This window comes from Phocoena phocoena, chromosome 4 (genome assembly GCF_963924675.1).
Source record: "Phocoena phocoena chromosome 4, mPhoPho1.1, whole genome shotgun sequence".
Classification (NCBI taxonomy): Eukaryota; Metazoa; Chordata; class Mammalia; order Artiodactyla; family Phocoenidae; genus Phocoena; species Phocoena phocoena.
The window spans coordinates 79,057,477-79,082,987 of record NC_089222.1 but is presented as its reverse complement, the minus strand read 5'-3'; the positions used below and the strand labels follow the sequence as shown (position 1 = coordinate 79,082,987).

Here is a 25,511-nt window from a genome sequence, read left to right as displayed (position 1 = left end):
AAAAAAAAAAAAAATCATACAATCATCTCAATAGATGCAGAAAAAGCATGACAATATTCAACATCTATTCATAATAAAAACTCTTAATAAATTAGGTATGGAAGGAATGTACCTCAACAGAATAAATGCCATATATGACAAGCCCAAAGCTAACATCATGCTCAATGGTGAAAGGTTAAAAGCTTTTCCTCTAAGATTTGGAATAAGACAGGTGTGCCAACTCTCAACCACTCCTGTTAAAAACAGTACCGGAAGGGGGCTTCCTTGGTGGCACAGTGGTTAAGAATCCACCTGCCAATGCAGGGGACATGGGTCAAAGCCCTGGTCCAGGAAGATCCCACATGCCACAGAGCAACTAAGCCCATGCCTCACAACTACTGAGCCTGCAAGCCACAACTACTGAGTCTGTATGCCACAACTACTGAGCCTGCATGCCAAAACTACTGAAGCCCACACACCTAGAGCCTGTGCTCCGTAATAAGAGAAGCCACCGCAACGAGAAGCCCACGCAGCACAATGAAGAGTAGCAACTAGAGAAAGCCCGCGCACAGCAACAAAGACCCAACACAGCCAAAAATTAATTAATTAATTAAAAAAAAATAGTACTGGAAGTCCTATACTAGACATCAGCCAAGAAAAAGAAATAAACAGCTTCTAAATTGGAAAGGAAGAAGGAAAATTGTCTCTATTTGCAGATCACATGATTTTATATATAGAAAATAGGGATGTAATGCACAGAATGAAGCCTATAGTTAACACTACTGGACGGTATATTTGAAAGTTGCTAAGAGAGTAGATCCTAAAAGTTCTCATCACAAGGAAAAAAAACGTTTTTGTATCTAATGAGATGATGGATGCTAACTAAACTTATAGTAGAAATCATTTCACAATATATGTAAGTCATTATGTTGTACACAAACTTACACAGTGCTGTATGTCAATTATATCTCAATAAAACTGAAAAACAAACAAAAACACAAATTAGTATCTTACAGTTCTGAAGGTCAGAAGTCCAATATGATCTTATTGGGCTAAAATCAAGGTGCTGCCAGGGCTGTGTTCCTTCTGGAGGCTGTACATTCCACTGCCTTTTCCAGTTTTTAGAGGCTGTCTGCATTCCTTGGCTCATGGCTCCTTCTTCCATCTTTAAAGTCAGCAGTGCAGCATCTTCATACCTCAATCTCACTCTTTCCATCGTCACATTTCTTCCTCTGACTCTGATCATCTGTCTGCCTCTCACAAGGACCCTTGTGTTCATATTGGAACCACCCAGATAATCTCCCCATTTCATGATCTCTAACTTAATCACATCAGCAATGTTCCTTTTGCCATGTGACGAAAATGTTCACAGGTTTTGGGGATTAGGATGTGAGCAGTTGGGGAGGGGAGGTGCATTCTGCCTACAACAAAGGGCATCTGTTACTAACATAGTGATCTGTAGACTGAAGAGCTACCATTGAAGTTTGAACTTTATGTGATTATTAAGTTAATATACCATGCCAACTGAAATTTGAATTGTGTTGTATGGACATTAGTGTTATTTAAGTAAACCATGGTAACTTGAATTTTTTCATAACTGAATCATGCAAAGCAAGGAGTGCCTGTTTTAAGCCCAGCTGAAGGTCAAAAAGGATGAGAAAATGCATGTAACCACACATGCAGAGCCATGGCTGCAGAAGATGAGGTGGAAGTGATCTATATGTCTGCACTCATATTTGGAGAACACTCATGTAAATAGGCTGAGGTTTCTCTTGTGCTGGATTCTCAAGGCCACCAGAATACTAACAGCACTGCAACTCTTCTGAGAAACGTGGTACAGGTGAATACGGAAAAAACTCGAGAAATAATGATATAACTTCCCTCTTACCTCTGTCTTCTTCTGCCACTTCCCCCCAGCACCAAAATATCTGAGGATCTTGTGCACTAATATCCAACTACTAATAGTGTATTACACTTTGTTTATAAAGCAACTGTCTTTTAAAATTCTGATGAATAAACATAAAAGAGCTCTTTGATAACTGATTAAGAATATAATAAACACTTCCTATGTGTACACTGTTGAGCAAACTATAGAATAAGTGAATGGATACACAGGCTTCTGATACTTAGACCAAACACAATTTTGAAAACTGAACTGCTGGTATAAAGTTTCTCATACATTAATTTTATTAAAACAGCAAAAAAAAAAAAGGTCAGTTATTCACCTCTGACTGGGATTATAAAGTACAATCTTTTAGCGTGAGTATTCTCACCATGCCACAGAGAAAGGCACTGAGGGACTGATGAGGGGGTGTTTTCCTTCTCTGGCAGTGTTATATTAAACTGCAGTATAAATATCTGATCTTAAGATCAGAATACCTCTTGAAGAGGTGTAGCTTGTTTTATAATACCTAAGTACTGGAAATATATTAATTGCATGAATTGGGAGAGGGAAAGGAAGAAGAAATGGCAATTCATGAAAATCCATTCCCAGACTACATCCATACCAAGTCTTACCACTTTACAGAATTCTTAATTTACTAGCCAGTGCTATTTAAAAATACCATTTCAAAAGTCTTACACCGATACTGGATGAAAATCACACACAACACCTAACCCTGGTGGTTTATGTGAAACCAAATCCTTATCTGCCTCTGGCTCCTTCAGGGGTCTGTATCACTAGTGTCTGAATCCTGGTTGGGATGAAAATGACCCTGAGACAGCAGTTTCATTTTCTTCATGCTCAACCAGACAGATGAAGATCCAAAGTGCTAAGTACCTATTTCAAGCATGTGTTCTGAAACTGTTTAGGGCCACAGTAAACTATAAAAGGCAATTTCACAGATACTCTTTGAGAGTGAATATAATCATTAAACTTGATATTTTGCCTCAAAAACGTTTTTCATACTACAGAAAATAAACTCATATATGTTTTGAAACTCTCACTATAAAATTACTATCATAAGTTCATCAAAACTTGAGGGTTTCCGTTTTCATGAAGTAGGTGAAAGGGTAATCTCTATTCTTTCCATGTGATTGTACCTACACCAGGCTTCCCTACAATCACACATCAAAGTCCTTCAGCTCTCCCCAGCTGGCACCTATTTTCACTTTCACTTTCAGTTTCACAGAGAGTTTTATGGCACTTTCCATTTCATTCTTGACAATCTGAGCTACCTACAAAAAAAAAAAAAGAGGTTAACAAACTCTGCCCAATCCAAGAACTGTCTGCCAGCCCACCCACTGAGGGGATAAACCAGACTGGAGCTCTTTACCTCATGGTGCTTAAAACTCTAAGTTGGAAAAGAGCCGGGTATCCCACACTAGTCTGCCCTGACAAACAGAAGCTCTGCCAGGTTCACTAGAATGCTCAGAGTTTTGAAATCCTCAGGGCAAGACTCCAAATTCTCATCTAACTTCTCACAGACAAAAATACCCCTGCATCAGGAATTTCTTTTAAAATGAGTTTAAAGCTGAGCACTCTTAGCTCTTTCTCTACCCTTAAGGATTCTACTTTTCTATAGCCATCCTGGGGCTAGGGAAGGGTTCCAGAAATCTCATGCATCTTAGCCTGACTTACAGTGTCTTAGCTTTCTGTAGAATGGACATGAACACTGCAAAAATACCTGAACAACATCCTCTTCTGCCACTTCATATAAGAGTTCATCATGGAGTTGAAGGATGAAGAAGCCTCCTCTGATGGGACAGAACATCCCTTGCAGTTTTCTCTTTGGTAACAATCCTACCCCATGAGAAAAGTAGCAAAACTGATCAGCCTGTCACTGTGCTATGGGAGTATTTTTTTTTTTTTTTTTTTTTTTGCGGTACACGGACCTCTCACTGCTGTGGCCTCTCCCGTTGCGAAGCACAGGCTCCGGACGCGCAGGCTCAGCGGCCATGGCTCACGGGCGCAGCCGCCCCGCGGCATGTGGGATCTTCCCGGACCGGGGCACAAACCTGTGTCCCCTGCATCGGCAGGCGGACTCTCAACCACTGCGCCACCAGGGAACCCCAGGGAGTATTTTTTTTTAAAGAGGGATTTTGGGAAATTATAATTAAGAGATTAAAACACATAAAATTTGGAGCTATCAAGAAAATAACTAATTGCTGGTTGCCACCTAGCCCACCTATCAGGTAAACTCAAATCTCCACCTACCTCCTCCCAGAAATGAGGAGTCTAACAAAGACATCAGTAAATGGAGTTGATTGACACTCCTTGATGTCTTTTTCTGGCCAGAAGTGTCACCATGGTAGAATTGGTGATTCCCCAGTTGGACCACACACTCTAGACAAGTAATTCTAAACCTAGGGTCCAAATGTGGACTTCAGAAAATACACAGATTCCTTCAAGATATATGAAAGGGTCTATGTCTGTATATTTTTCTGTGGAGATGATGTATACCTTTTCAGAAGATTCTCAAAAGAACTCATGAATCCAAAAATGGTTAAAAAAAATCACTGTATTATAGTTATTATAATATAGTTATTATAGTCACTATTTCCTAACTAGTGGGCCTAGTGGTACAGAATATGCCCCTCTGATCACTAAAATAAGGTTCAACATTAATACTTTTAGAGTATCTGCCTTCCATTGTTTGCCCGTTTCTCAGAGCAGTCCTTCCTTTTTGCCATTCAAATTTCCTATACTTATTCTTCAAGACAGCACAAATACCGTCTCCCTCAATATCTGGTGCTTCCCTCAGAGAGAGTTCTTTAGCTGTCACTACCTGCAGCCCAAGTTTTCTCAGAGGTGGCTCTCACAGGGTAAGAGAACAAAGGCAGATGAGGCATGGCAAGTTGCTTCCATACCAGGGCTGCAAAGGCTGTGCATCTGTTTGCCAGTTTGGCTAAAATCTGATCTGACCCTTTGGGCCCCACTTATCTTGCATCATTGGCTGTCTGGATGCTCTAGTTTTTCTGCTTTCTGATCGTTATACCTTTGTCCTCTTGATTTCCCTTGGTTACTTGGCTTCTGACCCAGAATGCCATGATCCTCCTGTTCCCTGTGTGGTCTGCTTCCTCAGGCTGAGCTCCCTTTGATCCCACTGACCTACTACTGCCTTTAACTCAACATGACACAATCAAGCCATCCTCATGACATACCCACATTGTCTTCCACTCACTCTAAAGAGTGATACCACCTATATCTTCATTTTGACACTGCATCATTCTGCTGTGAAGAGTCAGGTAAATATTTCACAGTCAGGTATCATATCTTCCTTTCCTTAGCAGATTTAAAATTCAAACATAGGTTGACAACTTTTACTTCTAAATCCTCCAAAGCACACAGTACAATGTTATTCCCCAAATAAGTTTGACCATACATCCTCTTTCTACAAATATAAGAGTATGAATGTGTGCATGTGTTCATGGAAAGTCATGAACAGGAAAATCAACATCTTCTTAAGGTGTGGTATGAGGATCGAAGAGGATCCCAGAGATTCTTTCAAAGCATCTGCAAAGTCAAATTATTTTCCCAATAACACCCAAAGGTTATTTTCCTTTTTCAGTCTCCTTCTTTCATAAGCGTACAACAAGGTGATCAATTATCTTGGTTTTAGCGATGAAAGTCCCACATCCTGGGAAACCATCAGTCTCCCACAAACTGGGACATTCATCATCCTCTACAGAGGATTTTCCAGAGATTACAGAACAGGTAATATTGCAACAAACTGAATGCAGAAAAATATAAGAGACTCCAACTGTCATCTCTTAAGCCAGACATTAAAGAGATTTTCAGAAAAAATAAAACCACTCATCACGAATTTTTTTGTTGTTCTGAAAAAAATGTAGTTATTTTCATAAAAATATGTTATTTATGTTAACACATGGTGGGTTTATTATTGTTACCTGTAAATGTTAATAAATGTTTTTAAATTCCCAGTTTTAATTTCTAATATGGTAAATATTAGTAGATATAATTAACACACATAAACAAAAGCTCTTTGGGATCCTTTCTAAGAGTATAAAGACATCATGAAACCAAAATGTTTGAGAACTGCTGAGAAATAAATATAAATCGTTTCCCCTTTTCTTTTCTGATGTAATTAATCTCACCATGTTATAGCAAGGGCCTCATTTATGAACAAACCTGTTCTGTCATTTTGGAGCATACTCTCCCGATGACCATGGGATTTGAAGGCTGAGTGGAACGTTTCTAACTGCTTCTGAATATTAACTGTGGCTATTTTGACAATATCAGCCGCCGAACCTTGGACTCTTGTGTTGATAGCCTGACGCTCAGCCTATGAAAAACAACAATAACAGATGCTCCATCAGACACGCCAGCATTGTTTCATACCTGCCTTTAGCGTCCACAGATTAGTGCTCACATGTGCAGACTGGAAATCTGGAACTGAGATGTGACCCAGGGCATCCACTATAAGCTGTATCTTAAGAATAACAACCAGAATGATCCAGGGCTCTAGATTCTGGGCTATCATTCACATGAGGATAGACTAAACAAAAGAAGGTCAGATTGCTTCAGTTTAGAAATCTTCGACAGTTAGGAACCAAAAACTACATTACACTTAAAATGTATCTAGAAGCTCAAAATTATTTTTAAAAATATATTATCAGTATTCTAAACTTCACTTTAAAGGATCCATTCCTCAAAATACAATTCCTCTTAACACTAAATAGATATAATTAGAATACCATTCTTTGTGATGTGGGTTGGAATGTTTCAAGCACATCCCCCATATCAGTGGCCTCTCAGTCCTATGTAGAGTTTGGCCCCAGCAAGTCTGCAGCCCTCTGGTATGAATCAGAGCTTTTTATGGGCTATTGGGCCTAATCGATAGCTGCTGGTGAAAATGCAGATCCTAGATCCCCAGGTATTAAATTAGAACTTCCCTGAAACTATTGCTGCCATGAGCTTCTTGGCAGGCAACCACAGCTGCTAAAAGTGAACATCCTGGGGCAGTAGGAATAGGGGTCTAGGTTAATATCCAAGATGTAATCTATCCATGAATATCACTCCTGTTGTTCCAAAAGGGCTCAGAAAATGGGAAGGGTCTACTCACTGGAGGGATCTATATAACCTGAGAGGTGTTCTCTAGTTCCCTGTCACCTGGGCTACATCCAACTCCTAGTATATTACATACTGGTTAAAGAGATAGACTTTTTAACTATTGTTTTGTCAAATGCTGATGAATCCATTCTAAACTCACTCAGTTGTCACCGTTTAAAGAGTGACTGAATTTCAAAGTTCTGACTGCTCCCGTTCTTGAAACTATATGCCTCTGTGCAGTGGATTATGTTATTGTTACTATTACTTGCTGCCTTTCTCTGTGAAGTCCCATGGCCCCCACCCATTGCCATGTAATTCAAAGTGTTTTTCACTCTAAAAGAACGGCCTTGACTTGTTTTGGCCAATAAAATGTGAGTAAAACTGACATACAGCACATGCAAGGAGTTTTAAAAGCTATCTAACACTGTCACAAAAAAGGGCTTATCCCAAGTAGGTACTTTTCTTTATTCTGAATTTTAGAATGAAGAAAATACAGAGCAGAGGCAGAGTCAACCCAGAGCCAAACTGTAATGTGAATTAAAAATAAATATTCTTATTATAAGTCACTGAAATACAGGAGTTGTTTTTACTGTGACACAAACAAATATAACTATAATATATAATTCATTCTCATGATACTGTACTTCCCTGATTCTATTCCAAAATAAGAAAACTTGGCAGTCTCAGCTTTGTGTCCCACAATCTCAGTCCCTTCTCATCACTAGAGTGTTTTCATATACATAAAAATATACAGGTTTCTGGTAATAGGAGATTATGCCATTAGGACTAACCCTTCCACTGATAACCAGAAAAAGGCGGTCAGAAAATGCCTCTTTGAATGAATCAGACAGGAAAAGGGAAGTGAAGAATTATAGAACCTAGAGAACTGGGAGAGAAAGGAAACCAAGGAGGTGATCCTGGCATTGGAGGCCATCCTTTCTGCCAGGGAAATCAACAGATTCCAGAAGAGACAGCTGACAGGCTAAGAAGCTGAGCAGAACTTGATGGTCTTGAAATATTTGGGTTCACAGCCCAATAAGTAGGAGGCCTGGTAAGGAGGTGAGATAATACAACTGTTTCTATAGAAAACTAAGAAAAACAAAAGGCAATAGGAACAGACTACAGGGATTCAAGTATGAGCCATATTTGACTACAGACTATTATCAAACCTATTAGACTATAAAATGATCATGTTATCAAGAAAATAAAAGACAAAATTGAATATTTCGGCAGAGAACAAAATACCATTAAGAACCAAATAGAAACCCTATAACCAAAAAAATTAAAACAACAGAACTTAAAGCATTTAAACAGTGCTTTCCCTATAGTTTGGTGTATGTGTGCAGTGGGGAGATAGTATTGACTTGGAGAGAAGATAAAAAGGCCTTCTGGGGTGCTGGAAAAGTTCTATACCATTTAGAACCTAAAAGCTCAATAGTTGCTCAACAGCAAATTGAAGAGCAAATCAGCCAACTGAAAGATAAGTTAGAAGAAAATATCCAGAATTAAGCATGATGAAATATAAACATGGAACAGAGGATATGAAATATAAACATGGAACAGAGGATACGAAAAACGAGGAATTAAAGAGAAAAGTTTCTAAAATTTATAATAGAAGTTCCAGAAAGAGAGGAGAGATTTTGATGAAGCAATGACTGAAGAAGAAATGACTAAGAATTTTCCAAAATCAACAAAAGATCTCACGGTGCAGATTCACAAAGTCCTAACACCCTCAAAAACAGATCAGTTAAACACACACAAACACACACACAGACACAGACACACACACACACACACACACACAGGCACATGAAGTTAAAAAAAAAACCACAGGGGCTTCCCTGGTGGCGCAGTGGTTGAGAGTCCGCCTGCCGATGCAGGGGACACGAATTCGTGCCCCGGTCTGGGAAGATCCCACGTGCTGTGGAGCGACTGGGCCCATGAGCCATGGCCGCTGAGCCTGCGCGTCCGGAGCCTGTGCTCCGCAACGGGAGAGGCTGCAGCAGTGAGAGGCTCGCGTACCACACAAAAAAACAAACCCACAAACTTAAGCACATCACAGAAAATCTGCTGGAAACCACAAGGAAAGAAAAATACTGTATTAAAAGCAACCTAGAGAAAAAAGGCAGATTGCATTTAAAGAAGAAACAGACCAGGGATGGGCAAACTAAAGCCTACAGGCCAAGTCTGGCCCATCTCTTGTTTCTGTAAATACAGCTCTACTGGAACACAGCCACACTCACTCATTTATGTAGGGTCTATGGCTGCATCTGCACTAGAACAGCAGGCTTGAGTAGTTGTAATGGAGACTCTGCAGCCTACAAGCACATATTTAAGGGAGCTTACTTTTTCTGACACAGACACTATTAAAAACTTAAAGGAAAGTTCTACTTACTGGTAAAATGTTTAAAATTTCCCTCTGAGACCTGAAAAGTGGCAAAGATACTCACTATCACTAACTCTATTCAACACTGTCCTAGCTAGGAAGTCAAAAAGTCAAAAAGTCAAAAAAAAAAAAAAAAAAGAATAAGACTTGGAAAGACAGTTATAAAACTACTTTTTTTCCCCAGATAACAACTGTGTAGATAGAATACCTAAAAGTATCTACAGATAAAATTTTGTAATTAGTAAGTAATATTTGCAAGGTTTCTAGACAAAAGAACAACAATAAAGGCAATTATCTTTCTATACCAGTAGTAAAGGGTTAGAAAACATAAAAAGGGAAGGAAAAGATTTAAAAAGATGCCATTCACAACAGCATGAAACTTTTCCAATATCTAGCTATAAATTTAATAAAAACCTTGTAAGATCTCTTCCCCAAAACTATACATCATTAGTGAGAGAATTTTAAAAGACCTAAATAAATGGACATATATAACATGTTTATCAACTGGAAAACTCAAATTTATAAATATGTCATTAATCCCATCTTGATCTATGAACTCAAGACAACTGCAATAAAAAATCCCAGCAGGATTTTGTGTTTGTATGGAAATTCACAAGCTGCTTCTACAATTTATATGGAAATGCAGAGAACCCAAGAACAGGCAAATATTCTTGGGGGAGAGAAAAAAAGCAAGTTGGGAAAACTTTACCATATATCAAAACATAGTATTCAAGAAAAAGCAAAACTACAAGATACTACTTTACACCCACCAGAAAAGCTAAAATTATGTTAACTTAATAGCAAATGTTGGCATGGATGCAGAGCAATGAGAACTCAAACTTATATGGGAGGACAAATTGCTACAACTACCATAAAACACAATGTGGCTTTATCTACTGAAATTGAAGATGAGAGCAATTCTATGTCTACCGCTTTACCAAACATAAACAGAAGTGCACCAGGAACCTTGAACAAGAATAATTAAATCATCAAGATCCATAATAGAAACCCATCCAAACAGAAAATTCTCCAAACTAGAAACCCATCAACAGAAAAATGGATAAATTGTGGTATATTCATATAACAGAGCCATATACCTACCCCAACATGAAACAACATAAATGACTTGCCTAATGTAATTTTGAGTGACAGAAGCTAAACACAGAATACATATATATGATATATAGAGGTCAAAACAAAACCACAGGGTTAGAGGTTATAGTGGTTATTTCTGGGAAGGCAGTGTATGGTGATTAGGAAGAGGTATGAGGGGAGCTTCTGGGGTGCTGACAATATTCTATATTTTGGTTTGTATGGTAGTTACATAGGTATAGCTCTATGATAATTTACTGAAATTTAAATTTGTTTCTTGTGCTTTCTCTATGTATATTTTTCAGTACAGTAAAAGTTGAAATAAAATGTAAAACCAAACTAAATGAAAACCAAACAATAAATCTGGCTATATTTACTCCATTTCTGATTCAGAGGGGTGCAATTTTTTTTTTTCCCTCAGCAACAACATAATGAATCAATTAGAACTCTGACTCCTAAGGATTTGGTATAAAAAGTCTTACTCTCACAGTTTTAACTTCAAAAATATTAGTTTTTAAAAAATTATATGGTTCATTAACATTAATCATTCTATCCTCCATTTTTCATTGTGTAAATACCAAAAAACATAATCAATCCCTATTAGATCAAGCTCAAATTTCTCAGCCTGCCATTAAAAGCCTTCCCCAATAGCTGATTACATCTGACCAGTAGAAAATTATCTATTCCTAAGTGACAACTCAAACTTTCCACTCCTATCAGATTGGCTTCCAGCCAATCCTTACTCAAACTCTTGGTCACTTGTGATTATCTTTTTCTCATGCCATCAATTAAATTTTAAATAGTCTTCAAGAATCTGTTTAAGTCCTATCTCCTCTAGAAGCCTAAATAACTGAGTATACATGCTTTTATATTTTTTTAGTTTGCTTTATCTCTTCCAATACATTTTAAGACTTACTTTTCCTAGTGCAACAACTACAGTGCCTACTTCACTTGGAGATATGATAAAAGGCTGATAAATATCTGACATCTGTATGTGGATATATGGGAGGCGAGAGAGTGAAGAAGTAACAAAACCCCAACTATTCCTCCATGGTCCCTAAGAGCATTATTGCTCTGAGAGATTCTAGCTCAAGACAGTAGTTTAGCAATTTGGGGGCTGGATATTTTCATTACATACAATGTGTAGTGGGCACTGACACACAAAAGTATGGAGTAAGGGCAAAATACAACCAGTTAAAATAGGAAGGTTTGGACTATAACAGAAATTTAAATGCTCAGATACACAAAAAGTGTAGATACACTTTTATGGATCCCAATGATTTCAGAAAGAGATTTCAATCATAATTTGAGTAAATACCATCAATACATCTTTTGAATGATATTAAATATCATTTTAATATCTTCTTTAATATTTTGGGTATCCTAATAACAACCTCTGATGAGCCAGTGCTTTTAAAATAAATAAACAAAAGGAATGAATGAAAAAATACCACAATTCAATGACTGGCTAATCTCTGAAGACAATGCAATCTGGTGTAATATGACAAATTAGTATAGATATCTGAAACAAAGAACAATTAGCAAATGTAAGAATTAAGTTTTTATATAACTTATTACCAAAGCTAATAAATAATTGGCTTACTAAAACAGAACATCTTTAACTGAAATATTACTAAGTGAACTCATATTTCCATTAGTTTCCTATAGAGACTGTGTTCAGCAAATACTGGCATGTACCATCACTTCAGAAGTCCTTAATAAAATAGAAGATCCTATTAATATGCTAGTGATCTCTAAAAGGGACATTAGCAGGGTTCAGTCTTTGTTGAAAAAGTACATGTCATTAAAGTTAAAAATTTAAGTTAAAATACTAAGTTAAAAATCCAGAGAAATTTCAACATACGTGAGCTTTGTGATAAGGGTTGTTGTCTTTGATTCCTGGTAAATATCTATGCCTTCCCAAAATGGTCTGAACAAATCCATCTCTTTTACAATTCTTCACTGTCTCTCTCATGAAATGATTAATCCCTACAAAGAAAATGAAGAAACAATTACAACCAATGTCCATCCTTAATCTCACTCACTAGTTTCAATATAGTGAAATATACCAAAACTTCACCATGATTAACATTAATATCACATCATCAAAATTTTGCATATAAACTTTCATTCACTTTTTCTTCCAGTTTTATTGAGAAATAACTTATACACATCACTGTACAGCATGACAGTTTGCTTTACATATATTGTGAAATAGTGCTCGCTTAGGCAGCACATATACATATGTTGTGAAATTACCACAATAAATTTAATTAACACTCATCACCTCATATAGCTATGAAAGTTAGAAACAAAAGGGACTTTAGAAATGACATAATCTCTGTTTTTCAACCACCATCACCAACAACAAAAAATACAAAACTAAACTCCAGAACAACAGAGCAGGTACTAAAACCTAGAAGGTTTTATTACAGGACCTTAAGACTACTCCATGCTACTTTTCACAGGGTTCTGTTCTTTGATCACACTAACCCTCTTTTACTCTTTGAGCTTATCTTTACCAGGCTTAATACATTCCAACAGCTCCTTGTTACCATCTATGCTATGATTCAAATAGGACCTAACTGAAACTAATGCATGAAGTTGTAATATTTTATTAGAAACTTAAACAACTCACTTCTTAAAATTCAAAAAGACTACATATAGTATATTACTCAAACACATTCATATTCCCTATACCAGCATTCATCCTTTGCTATATAGGTCCGTTATTAGGTCTTATGACTCTCCAGGATGAACTCTTTGCTTCAGATGGGCCAGTCTCTTCATTGCCCATTCCTGTCTCTGAGCTAGAGAGGTTCTTCTCTCCTGGAACATTCTTTTTCTATACTCTTTAAAACACATTTAAGTACAGAGACTGCTAATCTATCTTTATTCTTTTGTGCAATTTCTGCTTTCTCACAGCTCTGCTCATCCTAAGTAATAAACACTAATGCCTCCCAATTAAAACCCCTCATTTGAGGATTTATATTGTGTGGCTGGCACAGATTGTGAGTGAAAGAAAGGGGAGAAACCCTGCCAAGTGCAGCTGTTGGTGATATCTGACTACTAGCATAGGAGTTTCAGAAAGCAATCAGGCTCTCATCTTCTCTTCAGGAATTACTGTGATATTGCTGAGTAAAGAGCAAAGAAAAGGATGAGATTTAAGGGACTACACCTCTATGAATTCTCTTACCTGACTCCTGTAGGAAGCCTTCAAATAGTCAGAGATTGCAAGAACTACTTTAAAAAAACAATCAATGCTGAGGTATAATTTACATACAATAAACAAAGCTGAGATATAATTTACATACAATAAAAGGCACCCACTTCCGGTGAACAGTTTGATGCATTTTAACAAACATATACACCCCTCTAACAGCCACTACAAGATACAAAACATTTTAATCACCTTCACAGTCAGCTCCCCATTATCAGCCTCAAACACTAATGGATCTACTTTATTACACTCTATCTTTTTCATGTTCTTGAATTTCATAAATTACACTGTATGTTCTCACTTGTGTCTGCCTTCTCTTGCTAAGTAGCATTCCATTGATGAGATATACCAAAATCTGTTTATCCATAATCCTGTTGACAGATATTTGTTCCTGTTAAAAAGGAGACAGCAGGGCCAAAATGGAGTCACTTGTGCTAAACCCTATGTCAGCAAACTAAGACTTACTACCTAACCAAATTGCAGCCTCAACACCCCCAGGAATGTAACCTTTAACCAGTCAACCTGGTATTACATGGTCAGCACTAGTGAGGTTATCTGCCCAATAGGCCCTTCCATTACCCTTAGGAGAGTGACCTTGCCGGAAACAATGCATTCTTTGCTAATATTTCCTTTATCCCCCTACCCTCTTTCTGCCTTTAAAAAACTTTCCTCTTCTACAGTTTGGTGGAGCTCCTTTCTAGTGCTAGATGGGATGTTGCCCGATTCATGAATCATTGAATAAAGCCAATTTGATCTTTAATAAATTTACTCAGTTGATAAAGAAATGGAGTAATAGGTACAGAGAACAAACAGATGGTTGCCAGAGGGGAGGGAGTTGGGGGGAGGAGAAAAATAGGTGAGGGAGACTAAGAGGCACAAACTTTCAGTTACAAAACACATGAGTCACAAGTATGAAATGTACAGTGTGGGGAATATAGTCAATAGCTATGTAATATCTTTGTATGGTGACAGATGACAACTAGACTTACCATGGTGACCATTTTGAAATGTATAGAAACATCAAATCACTGTGTTGTATACCAGGAGTTAACATAGTTTGTAGTTCAAATATACTTCAAAAACAAACTCATAGAAAAAGAGATTAGATTTGTGGCTACCAGAGGTGGGGAGTGGGAGGAGAGGGAATGGGTGATGGTGGTCAAAAGGTACAAACTTCCAGTTATAAGATAAATAAGTACTAGGAATGAAATGTACAACACGATACAGCTAATTAACACTGTTGAATGTTATATATGAAAACTGTTAAAAAGAGAGCAAATCCTAAGAGTTCTCATCACAAGGAAAAAATCTTTTTTTTCTATTTCTTTAATGTTGTATCAATATGAGATGACGGATGCTCACTAAATCTATGTGGTAATCATTTCATGATGTATGTAAGTCAAATGATTATGCTGTACACCTTAAACTTATAAAGTGCTGTGTGTCAATTATAACTCAATAAAACTGGGAAAAAATTTTTTTTAATTTACTCACTAGGATTTTTGTTGTTTAACACTTCCAGTCTTTGGCTGTTATGAATAAAACTGCTATAACATTCACATACAAGTCTTTCTTTGGACATATGTTTTCATTTTTCTTGGGCAACCATCCAATAGTAGAATTGCAGAATCATACAGTTAAGTGTATGTTTTACTTTATATGAAAGAGCCATAGTGTCTTCCAAAGTGGTTGTACCATTTTACAACCAATCAGCAATGTAAAAGAGACACACTGTTTTTAAATTTTAGCATTCTAATGTTTCTATAATGGTATCTCTTTGTGGTTTTAACTTGCTTTTCCCTGAGAACAAATGACGATAACACTTGATGTAGTTATTCACATATTTTCTTTTGTGAAGTGTCTGTTCAAATTTTTGAACTTTATTTTATTGCATGATTTACTTTCTTAGTATTGAGTTGTAAGAGTTCTTTATGTATTCCGGATGAAAGTCCTTTGTTAGATAATAGGAACTATAAATATTTCCTCTCAGTCTGTGGCTTGACTTTATATTTTCTTTATGGTGTCTTTTATCAATATTTATTTTTTATGACTAATTCAGTGTTATTATCACCTAAGAAATTGTTGCCTACCTCAATGTCATAAAGCTCCTCTCCCTTTTCTTCTGCAAGATTGATAGTTCTAGTTTTTACTTTTAGGTCTGTGGTTCATATCAAGTTAATTTTTGAATATAGTATGAGATAAAGTAGAGTTCATTTTTTTTCCCATACTGGTATCCAGTTGTTCTGGCACCAACTGTTGACATGACCATCTTTCCCCCATTGAATTACTATGGCAACTTTGTTGAAAATCAATTCACCATATATGTATAGGTCTATTTCCTGATGCTCTATTGTGTTTCATTGTTCCCTGCATCTACCCTTATACCTATCTTGATTATTGTAGCTTTATAATAAATTTTGAAACCAAGGAGTGTAAATAATCAACATTGTACTTTCCCCCCCCAAATTATTCTAGTTATTCCAGGCCCTTTGAATTTCCATATAAATTTAGAATCAGCTTATCAAATTTGACACAAAAGTCTAATGATATTTTGATTGGAAATGCACTGAATCTATAGAACAATTTACAGCAAACCGTGATCATAACAATATTGTGCCTTCTAATAAATTAACATGGTAAACCTCACATTTACTTAAGTATTCTTCAATTTCCCTCAGGATTGCTTTGGAGTTTTCAATAAAGTCTTGCATATACTCTGTTAAATTTATCCCAAGTATTTCATGTTTTTTGATGTTGCTGTAAATGGTTTTATTTTTACTTCATTCACTAATTGTTTATTGCTAGTATATAAAAATACAACTGATTCAGGGACTTCCCTAGTGGTCCAGTGGTTAAGACACCGCATTTCCATTGCAGGGGGCATGGGTTTAATCCCTGGTTGGGAACTATGATCCCACATGCCATGCTGGCATGGCCAAAAAAAGGAAAAAAAAAATAAATACAACTGATTTTTACAAACTGACCTTGTATGGTGGGAACCTGTGCCAAATTTAGTTATTTGTTCTAGTAGTTGTTTTTGTTGAATTCACATGATTTTCTATGTACAAGATCATGTCATGTGTGAATAAAAGTTTTTCTTTTTGGGGACCGGGGACAGGGTTGATTACAAAGGGGCATAAAGGAACTCTCTGAGATGATGAGGTGATGGTTCCATACCTCAGCTGTAATGCAGACAGTATGATTGCGTGCATTTGTCAAAATTCATAGAACTATACAACTAAAAAAGGTGAATTTTATTGTGTGCAAATTACCTTAATAAACTGCCAAAAGAAGAGAGAATTTAAAATGGTGATATTCAAACTGCTCTATAAAAGCAATTTTTCTCTCACAGTTTCTGGTACATTTGCTCAATGGTTTACTGTTTCAAGATAAAGCTATGTAAACCTAAAGCACAGGACAATTCCTAGATTTTATAAGATTTTCACAACGACACAGTAGCATATATATCAACTTCATTTTGCTATTCCATTTCTGTCCCTACTTTTATGAAAAAAGCACATCTCTAAGTAAGGTTGATGTTATTTAATCAACAATGCTTGATGAAAACTTCTGTTAATAGAAAATTCTGTAACACAAATTTTTAAAAATATAATATGGAAAGAGAGTTGAGAAGAATAGTATCTAGAAGATAATTAACATTCAATGCTTCCTTACCGGTATATCTGGATTTGAAGGAGTCAATGTAAAAAGCAGCATCATTTTCTTTAATACCCATCTGCTCTCCCAAAGATTTAGCTCCCATTCCATAAATGATTCCGTAGCAAATCTGAAAGGGACTCATCACACTCAGTAAGTAAATTATAGGTCATAACTACATAAAATGCAAACATAAAAAGTTCATTAGGATTGAGATTTGGTAAACTTTTCATAGTGAGTCAAAGAAATGATTAAATTTGCTTTGGTGGGTTAGATCCATACAAGCTGATATCCAGTGAGCGCTTTTACTGCCTTTTAGCAATACTTTTTGAGGTGCGGGGAGAAAGAGAAGAAGGGGCAGAATATGAATCAATATGAGTGTGTGTGTGTTAAGAAAATAACCCTAGTGGTTTAAAAGGAAATATTTCTGACTGTCATTTATCCAGAACTCTTCAGAGAAGCTTTCTACTCCTCATAATACTTCATTAACTGCTGCTTAAAGAAGTGCCTAGGAGTCAGGAAAGAGAAGCATTATAAACATTCCTCTCCTCACCTTTGAATAGCACTAAAAAAGCAGAAGAGTAGACTACATGACTTCATGATAGGGAGGACGTCATTGGAAATAAATATCCTCTTCATCTCACAGCCACCTGAAATCCCACAACTGCAGAATTCATTTGGGTTAAACACAAACTTTTGAGAAAATTTTGGGAGTAGTGGAGGAAAATGGTCTAAATAGGTCAATAAAGAAACTGATTTAGTAATAAGTATTGCCTGGGTTCAAATCCTAGTTTCACCATTTACAAGAGGTGTTATCTTGCACAATCTACCTTGTATCTCAGTTTCTTCAACTATAAAATGAGGACAGTAATACCTACATCATGAGTTAGTTAGGATTAGATGAGTTATTTTATATGTGTGTGTGTGTGTGTGTAGGATACCACCTGACATAAAGCAAGATCATATAAATATTGTTAAATAAAATTTAAAAAGATAACTTGCAAAAATTGATTATCAAAATCCAAAATACTTCCCAAAATATTTTTTTTTAATTACATTGAGAGGGAGTTTTTTCACTCCTGTTTTCTTTTCCTTTTAGGTCTTTTTACACTTTTTTTTATTAATTCAGATATTACTTAGTGCTAGCTGATATCTCAGCAAGACTGAGATCTAGATTAGATGGTTCAGTGCATGACGATTCAAGAAAACTGGTATATCATAAACACTATTAAATCATGCAAGAACTTATTAAATAGAGGCAGCTATCATCAGTGTATAAATGTTTAGATTATGGAGTCAGAATGTCTAAGTTCTGTCATTCTGAACTTATCCTGGCTCCACCACTTATAGCTATATGACCTTAAGCAAACTACTAACTTTCTGTGCCTTGGTTTCCTCCTATGTAAAATGGGAATAATAATAATAAAACCTATTTTGTGTACTTACTACGAGGATTAAATATTGGACTATTACCTATTTAACTTAGGGTTTGATTCTTGCTAAATGCAGGATTTAATCTGAGAGGATTAGATAGAGAAGACAAAACTGGCTTTCTAAATAGTGGAAGAAACAAGTGTTGGTGCTAAACAGGCAGTGGTGAGAGGAAGTGTTTCATGCCTAATGAGCCAGTCAAGAATCACAGCTGTGAGTAACAAGAAGTGTAAATGCAAAACTAGTAAAGCAGGATCTTAAAAGTGGTGTGCCTTTACCTCAGCCAACAATCCTGCTCTCTTGAAAAGGGCATCAGATTTCCCACAGGTCATGTGATAAACAAGTATCAGTTGTTAATTTAGGCCAGGGAACAGTGTGAATGTGGCCTTTGATTTTCCCTGTGCCCAACAGTCATCCAGGAGTAGGAACTAATATGGGCCTATGTGAAAAGTCCAAGGGCAGTATGAAGTTTTACAGGCAGATTAGCTAACTAATGGCCTCAAAAAACTAAAAAGCTGGGTTTCCCTGGTGGCGCAGTGGTTAAGAATCTGCCTGCCAATACAGGGGACACGGATTCGATCACCGGTCCGTGAAGATCCCACATGCCGCGCAGCAACTAAGCCCGTGCCCCACAACTACCAAGCCTGCGCTCTAGAGCCCGTGAGCCACAACTACAGAGCCAGTGTGCCGCAACTACTGAAGCCTGCGCGCCTAGAGCCCGTGCTCCGCAACAAGAGAAGCCTCTGCAATGAGAAGTCCATGCACCGCAACAGAGTAGCCCCCGCTCACCGCAACTAGAAAAAGCCCATGAGCAGCAACGAAGACCCAACACAGCCAAAAATAAATAAATAAAATAAATTTATTTTTAAAAATAATAATAAATAACTCTTAAAATAACTAAAAAGCTAATAGTTATTGATTATAATCCGCAGCTCAGCAATATTTATTTTTCAACAAACATTCAGGGAGCATCCTTCTATAAAAGGCACCATGGCTCAATGCGTGTGAATATAAAAAGATAAATATATGTGTGCTTACAGACTAGAAAGAGATTTTAAATATACACACACACACACACACACACACACACAATATCTACCACCACCACCACAGTATCTACCACTAATGCATATAAATTTCCCAGAACTAAGTAGGCTCGGACTAACTCTACCTGATTCCTTCTATTGACTCTACAAAGGAAAATATGAATACCATGAGACAGGCTCAGGTGAACGTTGTGAAAAATCCAAAGAGGGAGAAATCACTCCTCAACCACAAATGATTGAGATAGTTAAAAAAAATTTTTTTAAATCGTAAAAATTCTCCTCATTTATGTTAAACATGTTCAGTAAAGACCACCTGTTTTGCTTGTTGCCTCAGATCATCCCCAACAGACTCTGGCTCAATCATCTTCCATTCAGCTGCAATACTCCTGAAAACATCAGCTCCAGTGTTTAGTACTTGAATAAGACGATGATCGTGGGATAAATGAGCTAAGATCCTCAGCTCAAGTTGAGAGTAATCAGCAGCTAATATTAAACCACCTGAAACAGAAATGATTTTAGAAAAGTCGGTACAAAGACAAAACCAAGTTTTATAACACTGAACAGGATGACAGAAATTTAGTTCCAACATACAACCGTGAGATCATGTAAAAAAGCTCAAATCAAAAAAAGCTAAAACCTTGCTCTTAATATGATGCAATTCAGCTCTGTAACATGTAAAAAGTTTTTGCTTAGCTTTCAAGGATATGTAATATATGTAAAGCCACCCTTGACCTCTGCCCGTTAACCACTGTGGTAGTGCTTTCCTCAGTGTTCCTATAGCACTGATACATTATCTAAAATGGTTCTTTCATGCCTCTCCCACGTAACACTGAGCCATTAGGGATGGGAGACAATCTTCCTTTGCATTCCACAGAAATGCACAATTCCTGGTACCTAATAGGTCCTTAACAAATGGTTGTTGAAGGAATGAATGAATGAGTGAATAAAGAAACTGGTTTCTAATGTGTGCTGACATTTTAAGGGGTGTGGAGAGAAATGTGTGCTCTGCTTTGAAAATAAACTTGCTCAACAAAAAAAGGTCAAGTGGCCTGTATGTGAAAAAGAGTATTCAAATAATTAAGAGGATTCAAATAATTTATCTATGGACTAGAAATGACTGGATATGCATGGCAAAAACAAAATAGAACAAGCAAAAGCACAGTTAAAGAAAAAGTAGAAAAATATTTGCAAGTGATATCACAAAGGATTCATTGCTATATTGTATAAAAGAGGTGCTATAAATCAAGAACAAAATATAAACAAGCAATTCACAGAACTAATAAAAACAAAAGAATCTTAAACCTATTGAAGAATGCTTAACTTCATTCACAATAAAAGAAATGCAAATTAACTCTATAACAAGAAACAATTCTTTTCTACTTGTAAAAATCCAGAGGTTGGATGGCACATTCTGTGGCAAGGCTGTGGAGAAAGAAACACTCATACATTGTTACTTGGAAGTAAATGGTAACTGTGTCCCATTAGATGGCAATTTGACAATATCCATCAAAATTAAACAGGCTTTTTACTCTGTGACTCAGTAAACAAGCCCACAGGCTGCTGCAAAGATTATCTGCACACAGATTAAACTGGCTTACGTTCAAATTTCTTTACTGATAATCACAAGTCTTCAGCATAAAAATATTAAACAAAAAAACAAAGCAAACAACAGTGTATACAGAATGCTTATGCTTGTGTAAGAACAGAGGAAGAAAATAGTACATATTCATATTTGCTTGTATCTGCATGAAGAAATACTGGAAGGATATATAAGAAACTCAAATATGTAATTAACTATAAGAGTTATACATAACAGGGTAGCTAGGACAGGGAAGGAAGCAAAGTTTCTCAATCTATACCTTTTAAATATTTTGATTTCTGAACTATGTGAACGAATAACCAATTCAAAAATATATAAATACTGATTTGAAACAAATGACCACAACTTTTATGGCCTTTCTGCCCTAAACAAAATAAAACTGGACAAACTATATGAAATAACAGTTTTCAGATGTTGGACAATAGGCAATACAGGACTACAATCCCTGAGAAAGGGAAAGGAGAGGGGAGATAAGAGGAGCCGTGCAACTGTCTCAAGTTTCTGAATGGAGGCAGCGCAGGGAAAGAGATGAAACAAAGCACTGTGGTCTCTGAGCTGGAAGAAGAAAGTGTAATTTGGGCCTGCTGAGGCTGCTAGAACTTGTGAAATTTGGAGAGAAAGGAACTTTGCATAAAAGGATCACCAGAAATATGCACAGCAATCCCTTTGGATTTTTGACCAAATACTAAACTGTGCAGGGAGAAAGTTCAGAGAACCAGGCAAAGAACACTAAAGAAATAGCTATTATCAAAGTTCAGCTATCAGCTGAACTACTTGAACAACATACTCTTGAATGTTGAAAGATGTTCAAGCTCTGACCAGACTGAGTGGAGAAATCCTGCTGAACAACTTGAGCACAAAGTAGAGACCGCAGTAAGGCCAAACCTTACAATGATGGTTAATCTAGCCCTAGAGTAAAGGCTACTCTAAACGTCTCCTCACAAAGCTTTAAAAGACTCAAAATGATCAAGCTGATGTGAAAGTAAATTAACTGCCTGCCAGAAGAAAATGCTATAAATGAAGACTACAAATCCAAAGAGTTAACAATGTAGTATCCATAATGTTCAGCATACAATAAAAAAAATACTAGATATATGAAGAACCAGGAAAATGTAACTCTGACTAGGAGAAAATTCAGTCAATAGAAAAATGACTCAGAAATTACAGCGATGATGGAATTTAAAGAAATATAAAAATAATGATGGAACAAATAGTGAATTACAATAAAGTAATGAAAACTATACAAAAACTTAAAATTCTGAAACTGAAAATACAATATCTGAAATGCAAAATTCACTAAAAGGATATAACAGCATTTAGACACTGTAGAAAAAAAGATCAGTGAACATTAAAACAGTCAATAGAAAATATCCATTGCAGTACAGAGTTTAAAAAAATGAAGAGGGGAATAAAGAAGAAAAGAAAAAAAGTTTCAGTGATCTGTGGGACTATACTAAGTGGTATTACACATGTATATTTGGAGTAATAGGAAAAAAGGGCAAAATATGGACAAAAATATTATAAGAAATAATGGTTGAAAATGTTCCAAACTTAATGAAAAATATAAGCACACAGATTAAGAAGATGAAAGAAAAAAAAACCTAAGTGGACTCAGGAAATTCAGCAAACTCAAAAGCCCAAATAGTAAAGCATAAAAAACCACCCAGAGACTCACACCCAAATCAAATTGCTAAAACTGAATAACAAATTTAAAAAATCAAAAAAGCATCCTGGGAAAAAATATATTATGCTTGGAAGAATAGCAAGAAAAATAGTGGTGTACTTCTCATCAGAAATAATGCAAACCATAAGCTAATGGAAATATATATTTAAAGTGCTGAAAGAGAAGGACTATAAACCCATAAATCTATGTCAAATTAAAAAATCTTACAAAAGTGAGGATAAAATAGAGAAATTTAGACATGGAAATGCTAAGAGAAATCACTGTCAGTAGAAGTGCACTACACAAAAAACCTTAAAGAAGTACTCTGGGTAAAGAAAATTGGTAACAGATGGAAACTTGAGTCTACTTCAAAGAACAAAGAGTGCCAGGAAGGGTAAAAAAGTGAACAGACAGAAAAGACACTTTTGTTTCTTGATTTCTTTGAAAGGTCATAACTGTTCACAGCAAAAAAAAAAACTACATAGCAAAGTTTATAATAATCATAGAAGTTAAACGTATTACAAAAAATGGGAAATGGAAAAACACTCCTTACGTTATGGATGAAGTGGTATAAAATTATTTGAAGCTAGACTGTGATGTGATGCATATTGTAAACTCTAAAGTATCTAAGATATAGAGTTAAAAAGATAATAGAGGAGCTTCCCTGGTGGCGCAGTGGTTGAGAGTCCGCCTGCCAATGCAGGGGACATGGGTTCATGCCCTGGTACGGGAAGATCCCACATGCCACGGAGTGGCTAGGCCCATGAGCTATGGCCACTGAACCTGTGCGTCCGGAGTCTGTGCTCTGCAACGGAAGACGCCACAGCAGTGAGAGGCCCGCATACCGCAAAAAAAAAAAAAAAAAAAATAGAGGAAATAAAACAATAACAAAAATAGTCATTTACAGTTTTTAAAAAAGAATAAAGAACAGATAGAACAAAATACAAATGACAAGACAATAGACTTAAATCCAACCATATATCAAGAATTATTTTATTTTTTTAACATCTTTATTGGAGTATAATTGCTTTACAATGGTGTGTTAATTTCTGCTTTATAACAAAGTGAATCAGCTATACATATACATATAGTCCCATATCTTACATTTAGTAGTATATATAAGTCCATGACACTCTCTCACTTCATCCCAGCTTACACTTCCCCTTCCCCATGTCCTCAAGTCCATTCTCTATGTTTGCATCTTTATTCCTGTCCTGCCCCTAGGTTCATCAGAACCTTTTTTTTTTAGATTCCATATATATGTGTTAGCATACGGTATTTGTTTTTCTCTTTCTGACTTACTTCACTCTGTATGACAAACTCTAAGTCCATCCATCTCACTACAAATAACTCAATTTCATTTCTTTTTATGGCTGAATAATATTCCATTGTATATATGTGCCACATCTTCTTTATCCATTCATCTGTCGATGGACACTTAGGTTGCTTCCATGTCCTGGCTACTGTAAATAGAGCTGCAATGAACATTGTGGTACCTGACTCTTTTTGAATTATGGTTTTCTCAGGGTATATGCCCAGTAGTGGGATTGCTGGGTCATATGGTAGTTCTATTTGTAGTTTTTTAAGGAACCTCCATACTGTTCTCCATAGTGGTTGTATCAGTTTACATTCCCACCAACAGTGCAAGACGGTTACCTTTTCTCCAGCATTTATTGTTTGTAGATTTCTTGATGATGGCCATTCTGACCAGTGTGAGGTGATACCTCATTGTAGTTTTGATTTGCATTTCTCTAATGATTAATGATATTGAGCATCCTTTCATGTGTTTGTTGGCAATCTGCATATCTTCTTTGGAAGAATGTCTATTTAGGTCTTCTGCTCATTTTTGGATTGGGTTGTTTTTTTTTGATATTGAGCTACATGAGCTGCTTGTAAATTTTGGAGATTAATCCGTTGTCAGTTGCTTCATTTGCAATTTCCTCCCATTCTGAGGGTTGTCTTTTCATCTTCTTTATGCTTTCCTTTGCTGTGCAAAAGCTTTTAATTTTCATTAGGTCCCATTTGTTTATTTTTATTTCCATTTCTCTAGGAGGTGGGTCAAAAAGGATCTTGCTGTGATTTATGTTATAGAGTGTTCTTCCTATGTTTTCCTCTAAGAGTTTGATAGTTTCTGGCCTTACATTTAGGTCTTTAATCCATTTTGAGCTTATTTTTGTGTATGGTGCTAGGGAGTGTTCTAATCTCATACTTTTACATGTACCTGTCCAGTTTTCCCAGCACCACTTATTGAAGAGGTTATCCTTTCTCCACTGTACATTCCTGCCTCCTTTATCAAAGATAAGGTGACCATATATGCGTGGGTTTATCTCTGGGCTTTCTATCCTGTTCCATTGATCTATCTTTCTGTTTTTGTGCCAGTACCATACTGTCTTGATTACTGTAGCTTTGTAGTAGTCTGAAGTCT

At 36.4% G+C, this 25,511-nt stretch overlaps 1 protein-coding gene across 1 annotated transcript in view; it reads right to left on the bottom strand.

Annotated features, from left to right (window-relative positions):
- Nucleotides 1-3,042: 3,042 nt before the first annotated feature.
- POLQ (DNA polymerase theta) overlaps nucleotides 3,043-25,511 on the bottom strand; it is a 114,041-nt gene continuing 91,572 nt past the window's right edge. Inside the window, exons 25-30 of the mRNA XM_065876433.1 lie at nucleotides 20,137-20,321; nucleotides 17,365-17,476; nucleotides 12,334-12,458; nucleotides 6,071-6,224; nucleotides 3,606-3,721; nucleotides 3,043-3,156 (exon numbers count right to left, since the gene is read on the bottom strand). Of these exons, the coding sequence (XP_065732505.1) occupies nucleotides 3,043-3,156; nucleotides 3,606-3,721; nucleotides 6,071-6,224; nucleotides 12,334-12,458; nucleotides 17,365-17,476; nucleotides 20,137-20,321 (806 nt within the window). The remainder of the gene's footprint in view (nucleotides 3,157-3,605; nucleotides 3,722-6,070; nucleotides 6,225-12,333; nucleotides 12,459-17,364; nucleotides 17,477-20,136; nucleotides 20,322-25,511) is intronic.